This window comes from Corvus kubaryi, unplaced genomic scaffold (assembly GCF_017639235.1).
Source record: "Corvus kubaryi isolate FWS band 111438036 unplaced genomic scaffold, C.kubaryi_AGA036_p1.0 37262, whole genome shotgun sequence".
In the NCBI taxonomy this organism is placed as follows: domain Eukaryota; kingdom Metazoa; phylum Chordata; class Aves; order Passeriformes; family Corvidae; genus Corvus; species Corvus kubaryi.
Window position 1 is genome coordinate 1,225,665 of NW_024581078.1, and position 21,854 is coordinate 1,247,518.

The 21,854-nt window shown below is 56.2% G+C and overlaps 2 protein-coding genes across 2 annotated transcripts in view; both read right to left on the reverse strand.

Moving 5' to 3' along the window:
- Nucleotides 1-233: 233 nt before the first annotated feature.
- On the reverse strand, nt 234-4,959 carry ISYNA1 (inositol-3-phosphate synthase 1). The gene is made up of 11 exons (XM_042024444.1): nt 4,727-4,959; nt 3,709-3,833; nt 3,460-3,621; nt 2,896-3,025; nt 2,628-2,821; nt 2,397-2,546; nt 2,105-2,320; nt 1,864-2,028; nt 1,670-1,783; nt 1,351-1,568; nt 234-633 (listed from the first exon to the last, which is right to left on the reverse strand). Exons 2-11 carry the CDS (start codon nt 3,820-3,822, stop codon nt 420-422), a joined length of 1,677 nt encoding a protein of 558 aa, XP_041880378.1. The 5' UTR covers nt 3,823-3,833; nt 4,727-4,959; the 3' UTR covers nt 234-419.
- A 3,701-nt stretch (nt 4,960-8,660) lies between these two features.
- Nucleotides 8,661-21,854, reverse strand: part of ELL (elongation factor for RNA polymerase II) — a 53,579-nt gene continuing 40,385 nt past the window's right edge. The window contains exons 8-12 of the mRNA XM_042024445.1: nt 19,180-19,678; nt 16,537-16,603; nt 14,044-14,215; nt 13,120-13,164; nt 8,661-11,794 (exon numbers count right to left, since the gene is read on the reverse strand). Of these exons, the coding sequence (XP_041880379.1) occupies nt 11,690-11,794; nt 13,120-13,164; nt 14,044-14,215; nt 16,537-16,603; nt 19,180-19,678 (888 nt within the window). The 3' untranslated portion in view covers nt 8,661-11,689. The remainder of the gene's footprint in view (nt 11,795-13,119; nt 13,165-14,043; nt 14,216-16,536; nt 16,604-19,179; nt 19,679-21,854) is intronic.

Consider the following 21,854-nt stretch of genomic DNA (forward strand, 5'->3'; position numbering starts at 1 on the left):
CCCCCCCCCCCCCCCCGCATCAATAAATGTAATTTGATTTTTTTTCAGAAGGCGGCGATATTTGGGTCTCGTTGGGGGTGGGGGGACCCCAAAACCAGGTGAGGAAGACCTGAAGAGGAACGAGGTGAGGGGGACCCCAAAACCAGGTGAGGGTCTCAGGAACCATCTGGGGGACCCCAAAGACCAGATGAGGGTGACCCCAAGAACCAAGTGAGGGGACCCCAAAAGCCAAGTGAAGGGACCCCATAAGCCGGGGGAGGGGTCACGCTGTGCTCCGGGTTTATTGGTGGGTACAAAGCTTCACAGTTTGGAGTCGCCATCAACATTTGGGGTGGGGGGGAACAGTCCCCCCCAAACCCACCCTTCCCACCCCCCACCCCCCTAAAAAGCCGCTCCGGGCTGGCACGGGGCAGTCGGGGTTAGTCGGCGCCGTCGATGTGCAGGGGGGCTCGGGGCGGCCCCGGCCGGGGGGCACAGGGGTGCCCGTTGAGCTGGGCGGGCGCTGCCGGGCTCTTCTTGGGGACCAGGGGACAGGCGGCCCCCCCGGGACAGGCGCGCTTGGGGCTCGGCGCCGGCCGCTGCATCTTGTGCTCCAGCAGCATGTGGTTCTGGGGGGGCAGCCCCAGGCAGGCCCTGGGGGCACACAGGGGGTCAGGGTGGGCACCCCGGGGCTGGGGGAGGGCGGGGAGGTGGCACTGACAGGGCGGGGGACACGGAGCGTTGGGCACGGGGCGGGGAGCGGGATGGGTGTTCTGGGCATTGGGATGTGCTGGTGATGGGAACTGGGGGATACTGGAGCGGGGCACCTCCAGGTGTTGGGCACTGGGATCCCCCAGGCACCCCCAAGCACTGGGAACCCCAGGCTTTGGTTACTGGGACCCAATGGGAGCCACTGGTGCTGGGCACTGGGATCCGTCGTGCTGGGTACTGGGATCCATTTGTTTTGGGCTCCCCCCGGGCATCAGGGACTGGGACCCACTGGTGCAGGAGCCGCTGAGCACTGGGTGCCAGGGTCTGTGTGTTGGGACACCCTGGGCATGGGGACCCTGCTCCCCTCAGGCACCCCAGGACTGAGAAATGGGGACCCATCCATGCTGGGACCTTGGTCCTGGGCATCTCCAGGACCTCTGGGCACTGGCACCATCATTCACCAGGACATACTGGAACCCACTGGTGGCACTGGGACCCACCCCCAGCACTGGGCACCCAGGCCTTGGCCTCCAGGACCCCCTGGATTTGGACACCCCACGATGGGCACTGGGCTAGCCCACACTGGGACCCCCTGCAAGCCTTTGGGTGCCACCATGGGCACCGGGGCGGTGGCACTTGGTGGACGGGGACCCCGGGTACCTCAGGATGTTCTCGATGCAGCTGCGCTGGCGGAAGAGCGCGTTGACCACGGGGGTGCCCTCGGGCACGAGCGGGGCCTTGCAGAGGAAGGCGAGGATGGAGAGGACGCTGTGGAAGCCCTGGAACTCAGGATCGGCCTCGGTGCAGAAGGTGATGCGCTGGCACAGCTCCGTCAGGATGGCCAGGTCCAGGATGATGGGGCTGGCCAGCAGCGAGTCCTGCGGGCAGCGAGGGGGTGAGGAGACACCCTGGCACTGAGGGGACACCCCGAGGACACCCCGGGGACACCCTGGGGACACGCCGGTGGCCCCGCACGCACCTCGCAGGTGTTGTGGATGACGATGGTGTTGGTGCCACCCATCATGATCTCGGACGTGTACTCGTCCAGCGCCCGCTTGCTGTCCCCCACGTAGGGCACGTACTTGATCACCACCTGCCAAAGCCACGTCCCCGTCACCCCCATTGTCACCCCCCACGTGTGTGTGTGACCCCTCCCCAAAGCCCCCAACTCACGCAGTGGTCAGGCTTGTCCTGGGGGCCGTAGAGGATGGGGTTGGCCTGGACCGTGTCGTCCACCACGTTGCTCTTGGAGATCTCCTTGGAGCGGAACTGCTGCGGTGCCGAGAGGTTCTTGCCGTCGTTGTTCCCCAGGTGGTTGTAGCTCACGATGGACTTGGTCTGGCCGGGGGGGGCACGGGCAGGTCACCCCCTGTCCCCTGCGGCTGGGGACACCCCCCTGCCTGTCCCCACGTACCTTGAGCCCGGCGCCCACCAGGAAATCCACCAGCACCGACTTGAGCTTGGTCTGCCCCGACTTGAAGTCGTCGCCGCCGATGAAGACGCGGCGCTGGGCGGCCAATTCCACCGCCCCCGGCACGAAGGTGTTCTGGGGGGACCCGTTGATGTAGGCGCAGCCCTCCAGGATGCTGGCCACGGCGAAGAGCGTGGACGGGGACACCTCCAGGCCCCGCTGCGGGGACACGGGGCAGCTCAGCGCCACCGCGGTGCTGCTGTCACCCTCCCGCTCCCCTCGCCCGCCCCCTGACCTCGATGGCCCTCAGCAGGTTGTCGGCGGTGTCGTTGAGCCCCGGCACGATGTCACAGAACCTCTCCGTGTTGGCCGTCCACAGGACGATGACTTTGTCCACCCCGCTGCTCTCCTTGAAGTCTCGGATGTCCCTGCGGATCTGCTCCACCTGGGTCACGGCCGGGACGCGTCAGAGCGGTGGCACCGCCCCCATGGCCCTTGTCCCCTCCCCTGCCCGCCCCGCCAGGACCTGCTCGGCCATGGAGCCCCGCAGGACGTTGTCCGCCCGCTCCTCCTGGTTGGCGGCGATGAATTCGGGGATGTAGATGGAAGGTCGGGGCTTCATCTTCTCCATGTGGGGCCAGAGCTGCTCCTGCAGCGGCCACTCCAGCACCTCCGCCCGCTTCATGGCCTCCGCCAGGTTCAGCGAGGAGATGTCCCAGCCTGGGGGACACGGGGTGACCCAAGCGCTCGGGGTGTCCCGTGCCGCTGTGGGGTCCCCCCCGTGTCCCACCTACCGTCGAAGACGATGTCGTTGGGGTGCACCATGGGCAGCAGGTCCCGGAAGGGCACGTAGACATCACCGGAGGGGCCGGTGCCCAGGCACACGGTGGAGGCTTGGAGCAGGGAGCCGTAGTAGTTGGCTTTCTGGGATGGGGAGGGCAAGGATGAGAGGATGGCAGGGAGAGGAGGGGTCCCAGCACCCCCAAATTGGGGGCTGGGGCTGCGGAGCCCCTTCGCAGGGGCAGGGAGGAGATCGGGGTGCAGGACACCAGTGCAGCCGAGCTTGGTGTCCCCATCCCTGTGGGATGACCCCGGGTCCCAGGGGTCATTCTGGGGACACCCCGGGGACACGGCCCTTGCAGGGGTCACGCTGAGGACACCCACTCCACTGAGGTCACACTGAGGACACCCACCCCACTGAGGTCACTCTGGGGACACACCTCTTGCAGGGACCCTGCTGGGGACACCCCCCTCGCTGGGATCTCACTGGGGACACCCACCTTGCAGGGGTCACACTGGGGGGGAACTCCCTCACTGGGGTCACACTGGGGACACCTCCCCTTGCTGGGGACACCCACCTTGCGCCCCGTCTTGGTCATCCAGGACAGCCCCAGCTTGTTGGCCAGCACGGCCGCCGTCACCGTGGTGCCGTTGTTGCCCCCCCAGCCCACCAGCATCACCCCCAGGCGCGGCACCTGCCGGCCCGTGCGGAAGGTGAAGCGGGTGGAGCACGGCCGCACCTGGGGACAGAGAGAGGGGACAGCTGGGGACAGAGGGGACGAGCAGAGCCCCCCCCGAGCCCCCCGGGCCCCCCGCCACCTGCCCACCTTGGTGACGCCGTTCTCCTTGCAGACGTGCACGGTGCTGTACGTGTACTTGGCCTCGATGAAGTCCTTGCTGTAGGTGACGTTGGGGCTCTCCACGAGGAACGGCTCTGCCATTGTTCCTGGAGCTGCAATAGGAGGAAATGGGTGTCAGCGCCGCTGGCCTGGCACGCCGGGCCACCCCCCCCCGGCCCTCCCCGGGCCCTCCGCCCTGCTGGGACGTGGCTGTGCCGCCCGTGGGGACCTTGGCTCCCTGCCCTCCCAGCCTGGTGGTGGCACTGGGACGCTCACTGCAGCCCCTTCCCACGCGTGTCCCGGGACAGGGGGGGAGTTGGGGGGGACACCCTCACCCCAGGACCTCACGGAGGGCCCAGAGAGCCGAGGGGTGCGGGACAGACAGGGACTGTCCCTGGTGTCCCCTCCCTGGGGGTGGCACAGGAAGGCGTGGGGGACTAGGGATGCTCCCAGGGGACATGGGGTGTCCCTGCACGCCGGGGGGCCGGGGGCTGCAGGGGACGTGGGAACTGTGCCCTCGATCCCTGGGGGTGGCAGAAGGCACTTCCAGGTGACGTGGGGACAACCCTGCACCCTGGGGTGGCACAGGGGTCACGGGGACCAGGGGTGTCCCTGCTCCTGGGGATGTCAGAACGTGCAGGGGACGTGGGGACAGAAGCTGTCTCTCCCAGGCATGCAGGGAATTCGGTGACAGGGGCGGTCCCTACACCCTGGGGTGACAGATGAGGCAGGGGACATGGGGACGAGGGCTGTTTCCACTCCCAGAGCTGTCCCAGGGGACATCGGAGCAAGACTGTCCCAGCAGCCCGGGGTGGCACAGGGGACATGGGAACAAGGGCTGTCCCTCTCCAGGGGAAAGGGGATTTGGGGACAGCGGGTGTCCCAGCACCCCGGGGTGGCGGGGGACACCGGGACGAGAGCTGACCCCGCCGAGGACGCGGGGGGACACGGATCCGCAAACCCGAACCTCTCCGGGGGTCAGTCCCGCCCCGCCGCGGGCACTCACCGGGCCGGGCCGCGCCGGGCGCGCAGGAGCCGGAGCCGGTGTCTGTGTCGGTGCCGGTGCCCGGTACCAGTGGTTGCGCCCGGTGCCCGTTGTCTGGTGGCGGTATCCTGTGCCCGGTGTGCGGTGCCCAGTGCCGGCAGCCGGTGTCCGGTGTTCAGTGCCCGGTGTCCGGTGCCGCCCCGCGGGGACGATGCGATCGCGCTGCGGCCGCCCCGGCTCCCGCCGCTTAATCGGCTCCGCGGCCCCGCCCCGGCCCCGCCCCCGCCCGGCCGCGCCCCCCGCACGTGCCCAACGGCACCGGCAGCCCCGGACCCCCCGGGCCCCCCCCGAGCCCCCGACCCCCGGTGCCGGGGCACGTGCGGGGCTCCCCGGACCACGCCGGCCGCTCGTACCGGGGGGGCGGCGGGAGGTGACGGGCAGGAGGGGGAAGCGGCCGCTGACCCGGGAAGGGGAAGTGTCGCCGGGGCCGGTCCCGGGCCGGGACCGGGGGTCCCGCCGCCGCCTTCCGGCCATTGACAGCCCCGGGCCGGCGGCTTCCTGCGCCCGGGACCCGCGGGCGCCTTCCCACGGCGCCGGTCCCACAGGGCTGCCAGCCCCGCACCGGCACCGCGCTGCCCCCGGCAGCCCCTGTTATCCTGCTGCTGCTCCCGGCGTGGGCACCCCAAAAGTCACGGCACCCTGGAGCCCCCGGCAGGGACACCCCGAAGGTCATGGCACCCCACAGCCCCTGGCATGGACACCCCAGAGCCCCCCGGCATGGGCACCCCAAAAGTCACGGCTCGCCGGAGCCCCCGCCGCCCCTCCAGCGCCCACCCCGGGTCCCCGCCGGCGCTGCCGGGGGGCACCGGCCCCCGTGTGAGGCCGCCCCCCCCCCCCCCCCGTGGGCCCGGGGAGCGCGGGGGGTGCCCGGGGCCGGCGCAGAGAACGGGGCCGTGGCCGCCCCCCCGCTGGCGGCCCCCGGGGTCCCGCTGCCTTTCAATGGCCCGCCCCGCTTCAAAGGGGCCCCCGGAGCCGGAGCAACGCCCCGGGTCCCTCCCCACCCTCGCTCCCCGCAGACACGGCGAGGACAGCTCTGCCCTCCTCCGCCACCCACCCCGCTCCTCGGGGCTCGCTGCCATCGCCACCCACCCTCCGGCACGCAGCGGGACGGGACCCACCGGGACCGACCCCGGAGGGCACCTGCGGCCGGGCGGCCGCGGGGAGAGGCGGCGGTGAAGGGCACGGCGGTGCCGGGGGGCCGCGTCCGGCCCCTTGGCCATGGAGGAACAATGATCCCTTGGTGCCGGGCTGGAGGACAAAACGAGCCCCGCGCTGGAATGCCAGTGCCTCAGCAAATTATTGAAACAAAAATAACATTTCTTTGTACAATAATCCTGGGGCGGGGAGGGTCCGGGCAGCGCTGCCAGGGGCCCAGAACTGGTATTTTTCCACTGCTTTCCTCTTTTTTTTTTTTTTTTTCTATTTTTTTAATTTTTTTTTTTCGCCCCCCTCCCATAACTCCCACCATTGTTCCTTCCCCCACTCCCTTCCCACTCCTCCCACGCTCGGCACCGCATGAGCGGGGCTCCCTTGTTCCCGCTCGCCCAACGCGTCCATGGGCCGGGAGCCCGGGCCGGCCGCCCAGTGCCTTCGCTCCCCAGCTGCCGGGGGCTGGCGGGGGGCCAGCGGAGCCGTAGCGGAGCCATAGCGACCGGCCCCGCTCCCCCAGCAATGGTGCCCACCCCCCGGTGCCAGCAGACCCCCCGCTCCAGCCCCGGGGTGGGTATCCAGGCCACGCAGCCCCCCCCGGGGGCTCCCAAACTCCGCGGCGCTTCATTATAAGCAGGTTCAGGGGCTGGTCCTGCAGCAGCCGGAGATGCTGTAAGTCCTGGGAAGGGCTCGGCTGGGGGGTTCCTGTCTCTGTGCCCCCCCCCCCCCAACAGGTCGAGGCCAACCCCGCCAGCCCCAGATTTGTGCCTTGAAACAGCCTCAGCATTCCCTTGCCACGTTTTCCTTCCTCCACGGTTGGGTTTTTTCCCCTCGTGTAATATAATCCCAGGCTCTGGCCCTTCATTATCCATGCTGGCAGCTCCTCATCCTCCTCCCTCTCCCTGTGCCATCGCCCTCCGGGCGCTGCGTGCCCAAGGTCGGACCCACGCCTGGAAGGGAGGGAGCAGGGGGTGATTTTGGGGGTCGTGCCCGGCGCTGGAGGTGCAGCAGCTGCTCTGGGAGAGGGACCAGAGCCATCGGACCGTGGCAAGGACGAATTATTCTAATGAGCTTCCTCCTGTAAACGAGCCACGAGCAGAGAAAGGTGCCCGGGGAAAAACCCACGAGGGAAAAATCCACAGGGGAAAAAACCCATGGGGAAAAAACATCCACAGGGAAAAAAACGCCCACGGTGCTGTCACCGTGCTTCCAGCATCCCTCAAACCTGGCCAGGGCCTTCCCACGCCTGCATGACCCCAAATTAGGGGCAGTTTGTGCAAGATGTGGTGCGAAGTGACTGTTCCCAGGTGTGACCCGAGTTATCAGTGAATTATCAGAGCCCAGGGCTCCTCCCGAGCCTGCATCCGGCTCGGTTTTGCCATCCGGGAGGACGCGGAGAGCGGGGATGCTCCCGGCGCGGCGGTCCCGGCTCCCGGCGGTGCCGATAAGGAGGCGGCGGCGGCAGGAGCCCGGCTGGCTCTGGCACAGCAAACGCAGCCAGTAAATTTCCACTGGGGCAGCTCCGAGTTAATGAGCTCAATGCGTGACCCCGGGCAGCGCCGGAGCTGCCAGCGGTTGGGAGGAATTCCCCAGGAAAGCTGGGAGGGGATGGGGACCCTTCCTGTGTGAGCGGCCCCGCGGGGCAGGAACCGGCCTTGGATCCGCTCAGCGCCCCGGGGGAAGCTCACAGAGGGTGAAGGGGGCCTGGGGCGCAGAGCTTGGCTCAGAAGCCACATCTGAAACTAAAACTGGAGGATTTGGGGATTTGCAAGAGCCTGGGCTCAGCTCTTGCTCCATGGCCGAGTCCCACCGGTGTCTCGTCGTGCGGATGCTGGTGCTGCCGTGTCAGCTGCAAGGACAAGGACACCTTTAAAACAATAAACCAAGACTCCATAAAACGTTATTTGATCCCTGGATTATTGTCACCTTCTCCAGTCTGTTTTGGAGGGACAATCCCGAACCCAGCACTTAACCCAAGTGAACACGTTATGGACACAGGGAAGGCAGTGCCAGCACCTGTGGCCTCTGGCCCTTGAGTTTGTGCTGGTCACCCTCTGCTCCAGGAAGGGAGGCAGCAGGAAAGCAGCAGCGATTCCAAGGCTATTACACTCCTGAGTAGTTTTATCCTTGATTTTGTGTTGCTGCTCCATCCAGCCCCAGGGATGCAGCCGAAGGCAGGGCCAGAGCAATCCCTGGTGACAGCAAGAAAAGGGACAGTCCTGACACAGCCCAGCTTCTGCGGGATGATTCAGCCGGGCAGGAGGAGGTGGGAGAGCTCCGGCAGGGTCCGTGCCAGGCTCATCCCCACCTCCTGCTCCAGCAGCACCCCCAGGATGAGACTCCCTGCCCCAGCAGCCCCTCCGTGGATTCTGAGCATCCCAGAGCCTCCTGCTGCTCCGGGGCCACGGACCCTCCAGGCTGACAGCAGCAGCATCCAGCGCCTCTTCCAAAGCAGCTTTTCCTCCAAAAACCCGGCCGGTGCTGCAGCGGGAAGCCCCCCCCAGCTCGTGCCAGGGCTGGAGGCCGATCCCAGCGCAGCGTTCCAAGGAGCTGGCCCGCTCCAAGCACCTCTTCCCTTCTCCTCTTTCTTACCTACTCCCTGCTCTGACACTTCAGCTCACTCAAGTGACCCGGTTCCTTCCCGTTTCCTGCTTCCAAGCTCCACGCCAGCCATTTATCACCTTTCCCTTTTGAGTTTCCTTGCAGGGAGAAACACTGAAAAGAAATCCACAACCTTATTGTCTGCTTGTTTTCCAATACAGTGAATTTATTATATGTTGCAAAATCAGCATTCAGCTTTTTTAGTGTACAAAAAAAGGACACTAGCTCTTAAGAAAAAAGATTAGGAAAGCTGAAGACTATGCTGCCTTGAAATTGTAACATTTTGGCAAAGTGAAAAGCTCTTTTGTAAACTCCAACTCCATGGCTCAATATAGTTTTTATCCACAGTACAATATTACAAAGTAAAACACAGTATCAATAAGTTAAGATCATACTTAATCACCTAGAACTGGTTTCTATTAACCCAAAAAGCACAAAATTTTGCCTAAGCTTCATCGTCTCTAAAAAGAAAAAAAAAAAGAAAAAAAAAAAAAAAAAAAAAAAAAAAGAAAAAAAAAAGGCAGATTCGACTACAATTCTTTAACACAGTCCAAAAGAAAAGTGAAGCAGGAAGTTGGTGGATGCTAATTGGGTCTCACAGTTTGGATTATTCATTAAATATTTTCAGGGGTTTTTTTATATTCAAATTTTTTAGAAGTTCCAGAATATACATGTAAATGTACACAATACATCTTTGTATACAACTCTGTTTGCAAAAATATCTTATAGCAGATGTATAAAGATTGAGATCCATCTCTATCCCCCCCCCCCCAAGCAACAACAGAAAAAAAACCCCTCCTTTCAAAATATTAAGGATCAGGAGAAGTGTTTCCATGGAAGAATTTACTCATCCTGGGTTTGTAGCTGCTGCCTCTTCTGCCATCCCGAGTTCCGCCTCCGCCGCAGTCGGAACGAAGCCCCCACCAAGCCCCAGCACTGGGGAAATTCAGTTTTTCCACCCCAAAATCCCGGCACTGGGCAGGGCCGGCGATGCCGGGCTGTGCAGTGACAATCCCACAGCGGGGCTGAGGGTTTGTGACATCCCAGGTCCTCCTCATCCCCTCCCAGATCCCCACGGCTCCGGGCGCGCCCACCCCGCTGCCAGAATTCCCGGCTGGGATTCCCAGCAAGGCCCCACGGAGCAGGAGCACGAAATTTTCCAGACAAAAGCTCCTTGCCTCCAGAGCTCCCAGCGTTTTCCAGAAGCACCAGAGGCAGGTGGTGCTGCACAAACGCTCCCTGATTTGGTTTTGATTTGATCTGGGGAGGAAGGGACGGGAGCAAAGCAATCCTGACCCCCGAGATTCCCAGCAGGAACGCCCTGGGGGGGTTCTGGGGTGCTCCCCCTGTGCTCCTTGGGCAGAGCATCTCTTCCCACCCTCCTTCTCCACAGGTTTGGGGCTGAGGACCAGTGGAAGACTGGTGGCATTCCAGTGGCATTCCAAGGGTCACGGCCACCGTGTCCCTCTGGCTGTCACCTTTCCCTTGGAGAAGGGGATGGCAAAGCCCTACTGAGCGCTGGATGCACAGGGAGAGACCTCAGAATAAAGTGACAAAGCAAAAGCAGTGGCCCTGGCTGTGTGACAACAATGAAATAATAATAATTATAATAATAATTAATAATTTTATCACCTATTTTTAATACAGCAGATGGACCCACGTTTTGTTTGGGGCAGGAAAAAACTCAAATAACTCCTTGTTGTAAGAAGTGTTTCCCTCCTTAACTCTGCCATTCCTCTCCTTCAAAGGGTGAAAGGCTCTTCAGTGCAACCTCCAAGGGAAGGAGACTCCACAGGGAAGGAATCCTTTACTTTGAGATAAACGGAAGCGGGAAGAAGTCAAATCCCACAGGCTGGCAGGATTAAAAAGGGGAGAGGGGAGAGAAAGAAAGGAACAGCAGAGTTAAAGGACACCTTTGTGCTTTTCAGAGTGTTTCTCACACCCTGGCCATACTCTAAAACGTTCCCTTCAATCCAAAGTAAAGAATTAAAAAAAAAAAAAAAAAAAAAAAATCAGGAAGCAGGACTGCAGGGAGAAGCTGGCTGAGATAAAGCACACCAGTGGTGGAAGGGATCCGCGTGGGAAAACAGCACCTTACTGCTCCCACAAGGATTTGCTGCTGCCTTGGAAAGACACACACACACAAAAAAAAATATCCCAGGAGAAAGCAGAGCACCCCCCCACCCCCTCCTCTCATGGATCAGGGAATAAAGTCACTCGTCTGGGTGACTCTTGGGTAAGTTTTAGTAATACTGCAAGGAAAGGGTCCCAAGCACTTGGCCTAAAAGGAAAAGGGAGGCACAGTTTTAGAAAAAAGATGCTTTTTTCTTTCCTCTTTTTTTTTTTTTTTTGATACAAAAATAGACCATAGTCTCATTAGCAATTAATAAAATTGGCTGCCTTGGTAGAAAATTAGAAAAGTCAAAGCCAGACAGGTCTCCATCTTCCCAGCACTGGTAGCTGGAGGTGAACTGGGCGGACTGGGCAGAAGGTTTGCACCCAAACGCACAGAGCGGATTGAAAAAAAGGGGTTTTGGGAGGGGTTTTGTTTTTTTGGGATCCACCTCTTCCCTGGCCAAGGTGCTGAGCCCCAGGGGACCCCCTGTGCTGCCACAATTCCCTCCCCCCCGAGGATGACAAAGCAGGGACAGACAAGGAGAGCTCAGGGAACGTGGTGTATTTCCGCGGAGCCGGGAGCACACAGCTCTCATTCCGAACAGTCCTAGCAGCAATTCCAGTTCCTCACCATTTGCAGGACAATTTGTAACCCACGTGGAGCTGGGCCAGGGGGAATTACAACTTCATGCCAAACTTTTTACAGATTCTTAACCTGTGGGAGCTTCGGTCACTTTAGGCAAGTTTTCCCTTAAGTGTCAAACGCTGGCTTCAAATAAGCAGAATTTTTTTGTTTGGTTGGGTATTTTTTGTGATTTTTTTTTTTTTTTTTTGTTATCCATTTGTTACATTCCAACATTCAGAGAGGCTTAAAAACTCGGGAGGAGCGTGCTGGACGTGGACATGACAGATCTGGCATCTTAAAGTCATCCCCAAGTTCTTCAACCGCGAGGAATTAATGCTCGTCTCTGAAAGGGATTTTGGGTGTATAAAAGGGAACGTAACGTCCAGGGTGACTGGATTTTGGTTTGCCCTACCCAGTCCAGGGGTGAGTGGCAGCTAAAACTGCTGCTGGTCATACTCTGCTATCAGTTTTTTGATGTGGGCCAGTTTGTTGTGGAGGTATTCGCAGCGGTTCTTCTCTTGGCTGTAGTTGGGGTTTGTCTGCAAAACAAACAAACAAATGGAAATAATGCAGAGGTGGGAAAGGTTCTGGACAGATCAAAGCTGAGCCCCAGGTGGGCTCAACAGCACAGAGCAGATCACGGAATCAGTCGTGGGATGGTTTGGGTTGGAGGGAAGGCAAAGATGATCTCATCCTATGGGCAGGGACACCTTCCACCATCCCAGGCTGCTCCAAGCCCCTGGATCCAGCACTTCCAGGGATGGGGCAGCCACAGCTGCTCTGGGAATTCCATCCCAAACCCTCCCCACCTTCGCAGGGAGGAATTCCTCCCAATATCCCAGCCATCCCTGCCCTCTGGCAGTGGGAAGCCATTCCCAGTGTCCTGTCCCTCCAGCCCTTGTCCCAAGTCCCTCTGAGCTCTCCTGGAGCCCCTGTGGGCTCTGGAAGGAGCTTTAAGGTCTTCCCAGAACCTTCCCTTCTCCAGCCTGGCCATGGACACTGCCAGGGATGGGGCAGCCACAGCTTCCCTGGGAATTCCATTCCATTCCCTCCCTGCCCTCACCGGGAAGAATTTCCTCCTATCCCACCTAAACCTCCCCTCTTTCAGCTTAAAACCACGGATATGACCATGGAAAAAAAGCTTTTTTTAGACCCTTCTTTAAAAGAGATCTGTTCTGATCAAACCCAGCCAAGAATAAAAGCCCTTTTCAGATGATCCAGCTCCGGGAGCCCCATCATAGGGAAGGAGCACACCAGAGTTAGGCTCCACCTAACTGGGCTTTCAATCCCCACCTGCCCTCTGCCCCCACCTCACAGCCTCTGGAGCAAAGATGAACTTCCAACATGCAGGGAATCTCTTCAAAAAGCTCCTAAATCCCCCAGGATGACAGGGCTCAGGACTGTATTCACTTATTTAAAGGAAAAACCCCCAATTCCCACTGGTGTGTGGATGCTTTGCAGAAAAATACTGAAATTTAAGGTATTTTATGTGCCCCAAACCCCAAAAATCTGGGGACAGAGCTCCAGAGACTGATCCCAGCTCGGATCCCATGTCCCAGAGGATCCTGTTATCCCTCAGCCTGTGCATCTGAAACACGAACTGTTCCTTCCCTGGAGAGATAAAGGCCCTGGCTGAACACACCCATTGTGCCACGGCCACGGCTCAGCGATCCCTGGGATCCATGGAGCACTCCCAGCTCCCCCCAAACCCTTTCTGATCTGCTTTTAGGGACAGGCTGGAGCTGAACAAAGATCTGCTGCAATTGCCTCAGAGCCTGGGTTTGCTCTTGGCAAGGGCCCATCTCTTTCAGTCACACCAGGGGCACCACCCAAAAGCCTTCTGTGGCCAAGGACATTCCCTTACCTTTTTAATTTTCCGGTATTCCTGTAAAATTTGATCGTGGATGGTCTAAAAAAAAAAAAAGGAAAAAAAAAATAGGGCATGAATTTCAGTTCTGCAGCAGGTATTTACTGATGGCTCAATGTACACAATTCCTCCGAATTCCAACCGAAATCTGCTCCCTCCATGGCATCCCTGGGGAGATCCAATGGCCACAACCAGCTCTGATTCCATGGATATCCTGGAGCTAACACAGAACGATGAGGCCCCACTCCCCAGCCATGAGAACTACCTGTGACAAGCACCTGGATTCCAGGATAATTCACATTCCCAAAGCCCCAACTGATATTCTTTCCCCCCCCCCCCCCCCAAAGATCTGAAAACAATCCAGTGAGGAATTCTGCAAGGAGAAGAAGGGCAGGAGGTTTGAGGGAGGAAGCTGTGCTGAGCACAATAGGTGCTCTGTAAAAATCTGTTTATTATCCTCGACGAGACTCACTTTTTCAAGCTAATGAATAGCTAAAACTCTTTAAAAACCACTCCGACAAGTCCAATAATGCTGCATTATTCAGATCAAAGGTTGCAGAGGAACAGATGACCCCGTGCTAACTCCCCTTCCAGCCCCGATACGCTCCCATATGTGCAAATATGAGTTTTTCTGGCTGGGATACACTAATAGCTTCCAGCAGCTTTTGGCTAAGGACACCAATTGTCTCACTGAGGCCTTTCCTTGTCAACAAGTCCCATGATGTGGCTCCAGCCTGAAAAAGGAGCAGCGCAGAGCTGGGCTAGGAGCGTTCCCCAAAGCTGTCAGCTGTGTGCACGTTCCCCAGCAGCTCTGAGGCTGGAATTTAGACACCGACCCAGCCCAAACAGAGCACATCAAAGAACTGCAGCTTTGCCACGTGCAGAACGAGCTTTTTCGGCTGGTTTTAGCTCTGTTTCTACCTTATATTCCTCAGAGCCCTGCAAAAGTTGCTTCAGCTTGGCGTCCAGCTGGGTGAACCGTCGGGTTATCCGCTCTATCCGGGCGTGCAAGTCCCTGTACTCGTTGTATTCGGCGTTGAAGTCGTTCTTGTAGCTCTGACGCTGCTCCGAGGAGGAAATGGCTGCGTATTTTCTGCAGGGGAAAAAGGGCTTGGTGAATGGGTTTTTGAGGGGAATTGGTCTGGGGGGGAATTCTCTCTGGGATGTGGCAGTGCTGAGCATGGCGGGGGGGGTTGGGATGAGCCTGCCAGGTGACTGGAAACAGAAGTTGTGGGTAATTCAGAATGATGGGATCGTTTAGGTGGGATATTGGGAAGGAATTCTTCACTGTGAAGGGTCTGGTATGGAATTCCCAGAGACGCTGTGGCTGCCTCATCCCTGGAAGTGTTTGGAGCGACCTGGGACAGGGGAAGGTGTCCCTGCCTGTGGCAGGGGTGGCACTGGATGGGGCTTTAGCTCATTCCAGCCCAAACCATTCTGGGATTCTGTGATTAAAACTGGAAAAGCCCTCCAAGATCAAATCCCAGCACTGCCAAGGCCGCCACTAACCCACATCCACACGGCTTAAATCCCTCCAGGGACGGTGGTTCCCTGTCCCAGTGAAGAAATTCTCCCTAACATCCCATCCAAACCTCCCCTGGTGCAGCTTGAGGCCGTTTCCTCTCATCCTGACTTGCATTAAAGTAGCAAATTACGGAGGCAACCACCAGGGATTGTTGCCCTGACCTCCTGTAAAACAAACAATGCTTGCTCCCAAAACTTCCTATCTGTGCCAGATAGGGTGGAAGAGGCAGGTACAGCCAAGCCTGGGAGCAGCTGGGGGTGGAGGAGGACACTCAGATAGCGCTGCTACAGCTTCTCTAACTCCTGCTGGCCCGCAGAACATGGAGTTCTGCATCTGTGCCAGGCACTGGAACAGCAGGAATACGATGCTTCCAGTGTTAAGAGTCTTTAAAGGAACACAAAAAGCATTGAGCCATCGTTGCAAAACGCTCGCAGGGTGATTATGTGGCAAGAGCATGACAAGAAACCACGGTGAGGAGCTTTATTCAGTTTTTTTTTTCCCCCACCAGCAACTCTATTTCCAGCACCTTCTGGAGACACTCGATGTGCCCTGAGCTCAGGTTGAACTGATGTGCCTTTGGGGGCCTTTTGGAAGTGATTCTGCTCAACAAAAAGCCATTAAAGCTGACATTTGCAGCCCTCTCTGAAGGTAAAACTCATCTTCTGGTAGGTGATGGCTCTGATTTGCCTCCCTGCTCCGGCTGCAGCAGGGCCAGCTCGGTGCATAACCATGGAAAAGCTGATTTAGGCCTCAAATTCAGGGGGAACTTTCAGTGCTTTAACTTTTTAAGTGCTCTAAACTTCTAGAACTGACTCCTTGCCAGGGGCTGGGCTAAAGAACCATCCACACAGGATAATGAAGCATCAAACAGCAGTGACAGCTCTTAGAATCTGAAGAGCTGGACACAAACCAGTCAGGTCACACCAGGTGAGAGCACAGAGCTCCCAGAGCTCAGAAACCTCCCCCAGTTCCTTTGCAGAGGGCCCAAGGAGCTGCAATATCCCTTTTTGGGAGGGATCAGCACCTGGGTGAGAGAAAAAAAACACCCCCAGCCACCCAAATTCTTCAGAACGGCCTGAAAAATGTCACCTTGAAGGCATTGCTTGTATGGCTGATCCAGCCCAGCAAAGCAGAAACCACACCAGCAGCCTTTATCTGCTCCAGAGCTTCCTCCTCCTCCTCCATCCCTTCCCTCCCAGTGATCCCAGCACAGCCAAACCAGCTCTGATGGAAACAACCCCCAGGCTGGGACATGCACAGAGAATTCCCCCCCCACCAGCTACAACTTTTTCCCCACCCCAAAGCTTTGTTTAGAACAGGTTTGGGTTTATGCAGATTTTGGGCTTCCTTCACAGGGATTTTTGGGCTTCAGTTGTTTAATTAACCCCGAGGGGATCTGATTAAAGAGTCGAGAGGTGAAACAACTCACATCCTAACCCAGGGGTTAGAGCCTCCCAGTAAAGAATATTTCACTGCTTTATGTAGATGATCTTGGCTCTGAAGAGGGGAAGAATTAGCAAACCACCCCAAATCCTTCCTTGCCCTGTCTTCCACAGCACGAAAGCAGATTATTCCCTCTCTGAGCTCCCAGCTGCAACATGGAGATGTTTAAACCTTTCAAACCCCCCTAAGGTATGAAATGTTTTTCGAAGCACTTCAACAATTTACAGGAGATCACCTTGAACTCCTTAAGGAGGTAAAAACCAGCTTTGATACCAAGTTTAGTCTCAACAACTGATCTGCAGAGCTGGGTTTGCTCTTTTTCTTACACCCACCTAATGAAGTTCTAGCAAATAACACAAAAAGTCCAACAAAAATCCCCAGCATGTTGTGATTTTTAGCTTGAAACACGATCCCAAAGTGATGAAGCAACCGATAAACATACTTACAATAAATAATCTGGCATTTCTGAAGTTGATGTTGGTACACTAGAATTATTGCATGTTCCATTTAAACCTGAAAAAATAAAGACTTGTTTATAGACGTTCTTAAACTTCAAAGCTCTTTGCAATTCAGCTTCAAACTCATAAAACTCCCCTGCAATATACAGTTTATGGAATTCTAAAGGGTTTCTGTTTTGCTTGGAACTGACAGAGGCAGAGGAGCCACAATAAGGTGGTTGAAAGTTCAAGGCTCCTCCAGTATTTTGTCTGTCAGCAAAACAACACCAACATCAGCCAGTGCACCGAGCAGCAAAAAAATCTGCATTTAATTGGTGGATAAACAGTGCCTGGAGTGGGATAACATCGACAGCACCACTGGGAACGAGGAAAACACAGCCCTGAGCCCAGAGAGCTTGAGCTGGGCAAGGTGAACCTTCTTTTCTCCTGCTTCTACACCTGAGAGATTCCTCTGTGGGTACCCCAGGGGGAGATTCCTGAATTAATATCCCAGAGCCCTGCAGGGCACCACGGAGAGGTTTTTAGGGAATGCAGGTCTCCCCTCACACAGCTCCACACACAAATCCAAGCAGAAGCTGCATTAGTGAAGGCTCAGCTAAGAATGTTCAGGAACTGAAGGAAGAACAGAATAAACCTAAGGCAGACTCATCCTCCACATCCCCCGAACACTGCAGGATAAATGTGGAGGCAGAAAGCGGTTGGATCCACATTTGGAAAGGGATATTTTCCACAAACTGGGTGCTACATTCCAAGCCCTCACCAGAATCAGCTGCACAACCTGAGTCAGCAGTACCCTGACTGCATCCCTAAAAAGATGGATTTTCCTCTGAATTTCCACAGAAAGGCTCTCCTGAGCAGGATGGGAGGATGGCACAAACCCAGCGTTTCTAAAACCGTCCCAATCCCAAACTCCTGCTGCAGCTCCACCCGATTTTCCTCCTTTCCTGACCACAGCGTGGAAGATGCAGGACAGGGTTTAAGGATCGTGGAAGGAAAGGGACACGGGGAGGTTTGTTTTGCCTGTGAGTGCCACCTACTGACTGAAAGGACCCCAAAGGTCCCTCCAGAGCCTCTGGAACAAAATTCCAGGGAGAAACTCCCACTTCTGGCAGAAGGTGTCCCTGCCCATGGCAGGGGGTGGAACCAGATGAGCTTTAAGGTCCTTCCAACCCAAACTTTTTGTGATTTTCTGCTTCCCTACAGCCCCAGGGGGAACTGGGGAAGGAGCAGGATGGGGCTGGTGCTACCCACAGCAAGGCACAGAAGGAAAACATCCCAGTTCTGGCTGTCCAGGATCCAAGCAGGACTGACCACATCCTGTTTGTGATTGCTCCCAGTCCAGCTCGGATTTGTCACCTCACTACAGCAGCAGGAAAAAAACCCAACTCCTAATAATTAACAAAAACCCAGGAATTAAACTGTAAAGTGAAGCAGAAAAGGTGGTGGAGGCTCATCAGTTTCCCAAGGATTTGGGGTATTTGGGTATTTATAACACAAAAATATGTATTAAAGAGAGAACATGTGAGTGTGTCCCTCCAGAACCACTGCAGAGGCTCACGGGGAACAGAAACAACGTGGCAGAAACACAACATTCACAGAAAAAACTGGGAGTGACACAAAAGTAGAAGAATTCTCACAATTCTGCAGTGCCACATGACCATCAAACCCCACAGACTGTCCTCAGGAATCACTGCTGAGCCATCAAAGTGCATTTTGTCACTGCTGCAAAGCCTGTGGGGAAGGGGAGGGCTGGGACCAGCTCAATCCCAATGCCCTGAGAAGCTCTCCCTTTCCAGGAATCCAACAGATGAATCTCCATTTCAAGGTATTGTTTTTTTGGAGTCAAAACTGGAGGGTTTTCATGCACCAAGCATGAAGGGGAATGTAGAAAACGGTAACAGGGTGAAGGAAAACGCCAAGAGGAATTGAACAGATGTTCCCAGAGGCTGCAGAGAAAGTCCCAGTACCCTGGGGAGCTGTAACAAACAGCAGAAAATGTGGAAGCAGCAGGAAAAAGAATGGATGGGATCAGTCAAGAAATATTCTCTGCTCTGACTTCTAAGAGTGCACAGACTTGACTTGGAGAGAGTGGAAACTGTTTTCATCCCACCTCAACGGAGATTCACTGTTGGGTCAGTCCTTGAATAAATGAATTCCCAGCCCTAGTGGGATGGAAGGAAGCTTTTCCAGCCTCGAAGAGCTGGTTCTCCACTGCTTTAACAGCATTTATCACCAGGTTTATCTATCATTCCTTTTGTAGCCAATATTAAAAGCTTTTGTGAGTAACTTTTCATTAGAAATCCAAACAACAGTCATCACAACAGCCAACACAAGCGCTGCGCTGCTCTTCCCACTGCTCCCAGCCTTTCATCCCCATAGATTATCCCAGCTTTTAATTTAACCAGGAGAAACATGACACGCTCTGAGGCAGCTCCAAACAGCACGAAAGGTTAAACAGGAAAAACCTGATACCCTCTGTGGAGAGGAAGCACCTCTGGTGATTTGTAGGGAGGACAGCGCTGGCATTTGGGTCCCCACAGCGCCTGGGATGGCCCAGGACGTGCTCATTCCTCCAGGCAATGCTGGGATCACGCCCAGCCAACACCAAAGCACCTCTCGGCCCCCACTCACCTGGGACCTGTTCCTGGGGAACACTAACTAAGTCAGCATTTTTTATTACTTCACAGTTCTGCTTCTCCTCTTTGCACTTCTCCTCGCTTTTCTTCTCCTTCCTCTCCTTCTCCTTGTCTTTGTGCTTTTTGGATTTTTTCTTGGATTTGACGTAGGAGCCGCAGTTGTGTTTGCTGCTCTGGGCACAGTCTGTGGGCAGGGGGTGACTCAGTCTGTCAGGAGGCTCCGTGCTCTCACAGTCTCTGCCGTTGTGAGTCAGGTCGTTGCTGACATCCGAGAGGGGATCGTGAGGCCTGGGCAGCTCCAGCGCCGGGAGGGTGGAGCTGGAGCTCACCGGCTCCGGCAGGGCCGGGGGCAGGGCAGGGGGGGCCGGGGTGTCCTTCCCGTTGGAGGAATTCAGCTTCCCGTTGAAAGTGGGTTGGGTTCTGTGAGCCAAATGTGAGATCCTGGGCTTTTTGTTGGCCAGGGGGTCGATGAACTCCAGAGGTTGGGATCGTTTCTGTTTAGAAGGGGGGGGGGAAGAAAAAGGAGAAATAAATCGTGTTGAAGGTGCAGGAGTGGAGCTGGATGGTACCACTAGGTGGTGGTGCAATACAGGGGAGAAGGGAATATCCGCGGCTTCTCCATCCCAAGCTGCTTCTCAGAGCCCACAGTTTGGTGGGAGAGCTTAAAGAATCCCAGCACCCCATCGGCAATTCCTGACCTCCCTGATTATCCCCGCACAGGCCGTGCCACCCAGCCCGCTCTCACTGCAGCTTGTTTCAAAGCCAGCCCTTTGGAACTCAAACCCTGCAGCCTCCCCCTGTCCCAGCCAATTAGAGAGTGGAAACATCCCTGCCAGTGTCCAAGGCCAGGCTGGACAGAGCTTGGAGCAACCTGGGACAGTGGAAGGTGTCACTGGCCATGGCAGGGGGTGGAACAGGATGAGCTTTAAGGTCCCTCCCAGCCTAAACCATTCTGAGATTCTGTGATAAAAATATCTGTCCTGAGCACCCCAAAGTCCCTGCTGAGGAAAAATGTGCTCAGCCCTCTGGAGCACGGAGGGCTTCACCAGTTCTACATTTTATTCCCAGCTCTGTGGCCAAGAGCTTCACCCCTTCCCTGTTCCTTCCTCTTCTCAAGAACGAGGCATTGCCCGGAAGAGGGGAGGAAGTGACAACTGCTCAGTTCTCAGAATTTCAGGCACAAGGGGACTTTTGCAGCACTTTTAAAAAGCCACGTCACAGGGGCCAACGTGACCTGAGCAACCCTTTTTTGAACAAGGGCAGAGAAGGAAGTGGCTCCCAGCTGTGCCCATACCTTGGAGGCAGCTGCCTCCAGCCTGGAAAAGCTGCTCCATGGAAGAACCCATCCATCAGGCTCAGCCCAGCCCATGCCAGCCACAACCACCTCAGCCAGGCCTCAGTGTGTGCCCACCTGGCAGCTCTGGGGCTGCAACAGCTCTGAGCCAAAGATTATTTAGTGCCCAGAGGAAAACAAGCGATAGCTCTGGATATTTCTTTTGGATAATCCATTATTTTCTTTCTGTCTCAGGCAGGACCGCGGCGTGTTTGCGAATGGAAACGTTGCTCCATCACTGAAATGCAGCTGGAAGATGGCTGGAGCAGCCCCTAATGCCCTCTTTTTCCCCTGGATTTTATCTCTCTTTGCTAACTCAGGGGTCTTGAGGACACTGCTCAGTGCCAGGAATTCTTTCCACCTGTCAAGGTAATTAAGGAAGAGCTGCTGGTTCTGCCACTGAGCTCAAGGGGCAAGGACAGCACGTCCGACCGGCTTGGTGACATCGCTTCCCAGAACTCCCCGTGTCCATCTCCCCAAGGAGGGGCCATCTCCGACTGCAGCCTCTGAACAGGTGACGGAACTAAAAAACTGCCAGATTTTACAACCTCTTCTCTAAAACCGACAAATATCAGCTTCTCCAAACTCATCTTTCTGGTTTGGAGGGTTCTATACATCTGTTTTCTAGAATTACCAGACCAATCTTCTTTTTCACCTTCATTCCACAGCTGAGCTTTCCCAAAATATTCTGCATTCCAGCCTACCAAATCCCAATCCTCTGCTGGCACTGCACCCATTAAAAACCATTTCTCTAAATAGAAACTGCAGCCAGAGAGTATTAAAAAAGTGACAGCTCACGATGCTGTGGTTTGCTGTCTGACACGACAGAATCATGCTGGAAACATTTATATTCCACATTGGATTGTCCCTGTTTCACCAGCCTTTCCTAAATCCAACCCGATCAACCACCCAAAGTTTCAACTGGGTCATTCTGAGAGATCAAAACCTCACCCTAAAGACCTCTGAATCATTAAAATATGGAGAGCCAGAGAAGCGAGACGACTTTTCAACCTTAAAAAAAAGACACTTTCTGAGCTAACTTGAAGGTGATCATTCTTCATTCACCAAGGAACATGCCCACAGCAGAGCAGGAGAGGATTTGGAATCAGCTACCTGGCAAACAAGTTACACAGTCCTTGTTCTCAGCCAGAGAATTGCCTCCCTCTCAGCGCCAGAGAGCACATAATTTCTTTACCTGTTAATATTCTTTGCCACTAATCCCCGGTGCGTCTGTCCAGACAAGTAGGCATTACACATTCCATTGGCAGGAGAAGAATAAATACTCAACTTGTCTGGGCTGACCCACACTGCAAGAAGGGAAGGCAGCACACGTTTCA

Coding starts and splice junctions, on each gene's coding strand:
- ISYNA1 (XM_042024444.1), bottom strand. CDS start 3,822: ATGGCAGAGCCGTTCCTCGTGGAGAGCCCCAACGTCACCTACAGCAAG. Junction 2,547..2,627: donor GGGGCTCCATGGCCGAGCAG/GTCCTGGCGGGG, acceptor GCCGTGACCCAG/GTGGAGCAGATCCGCAGGGA. Junction 2,029..2,104: donor TGGTGGGCGCCGGGCTCAAG/GTACGTGGGGAC, acceptor CCCCCCGGCCAG/ACCAAGTCCATCGTGAGCTA.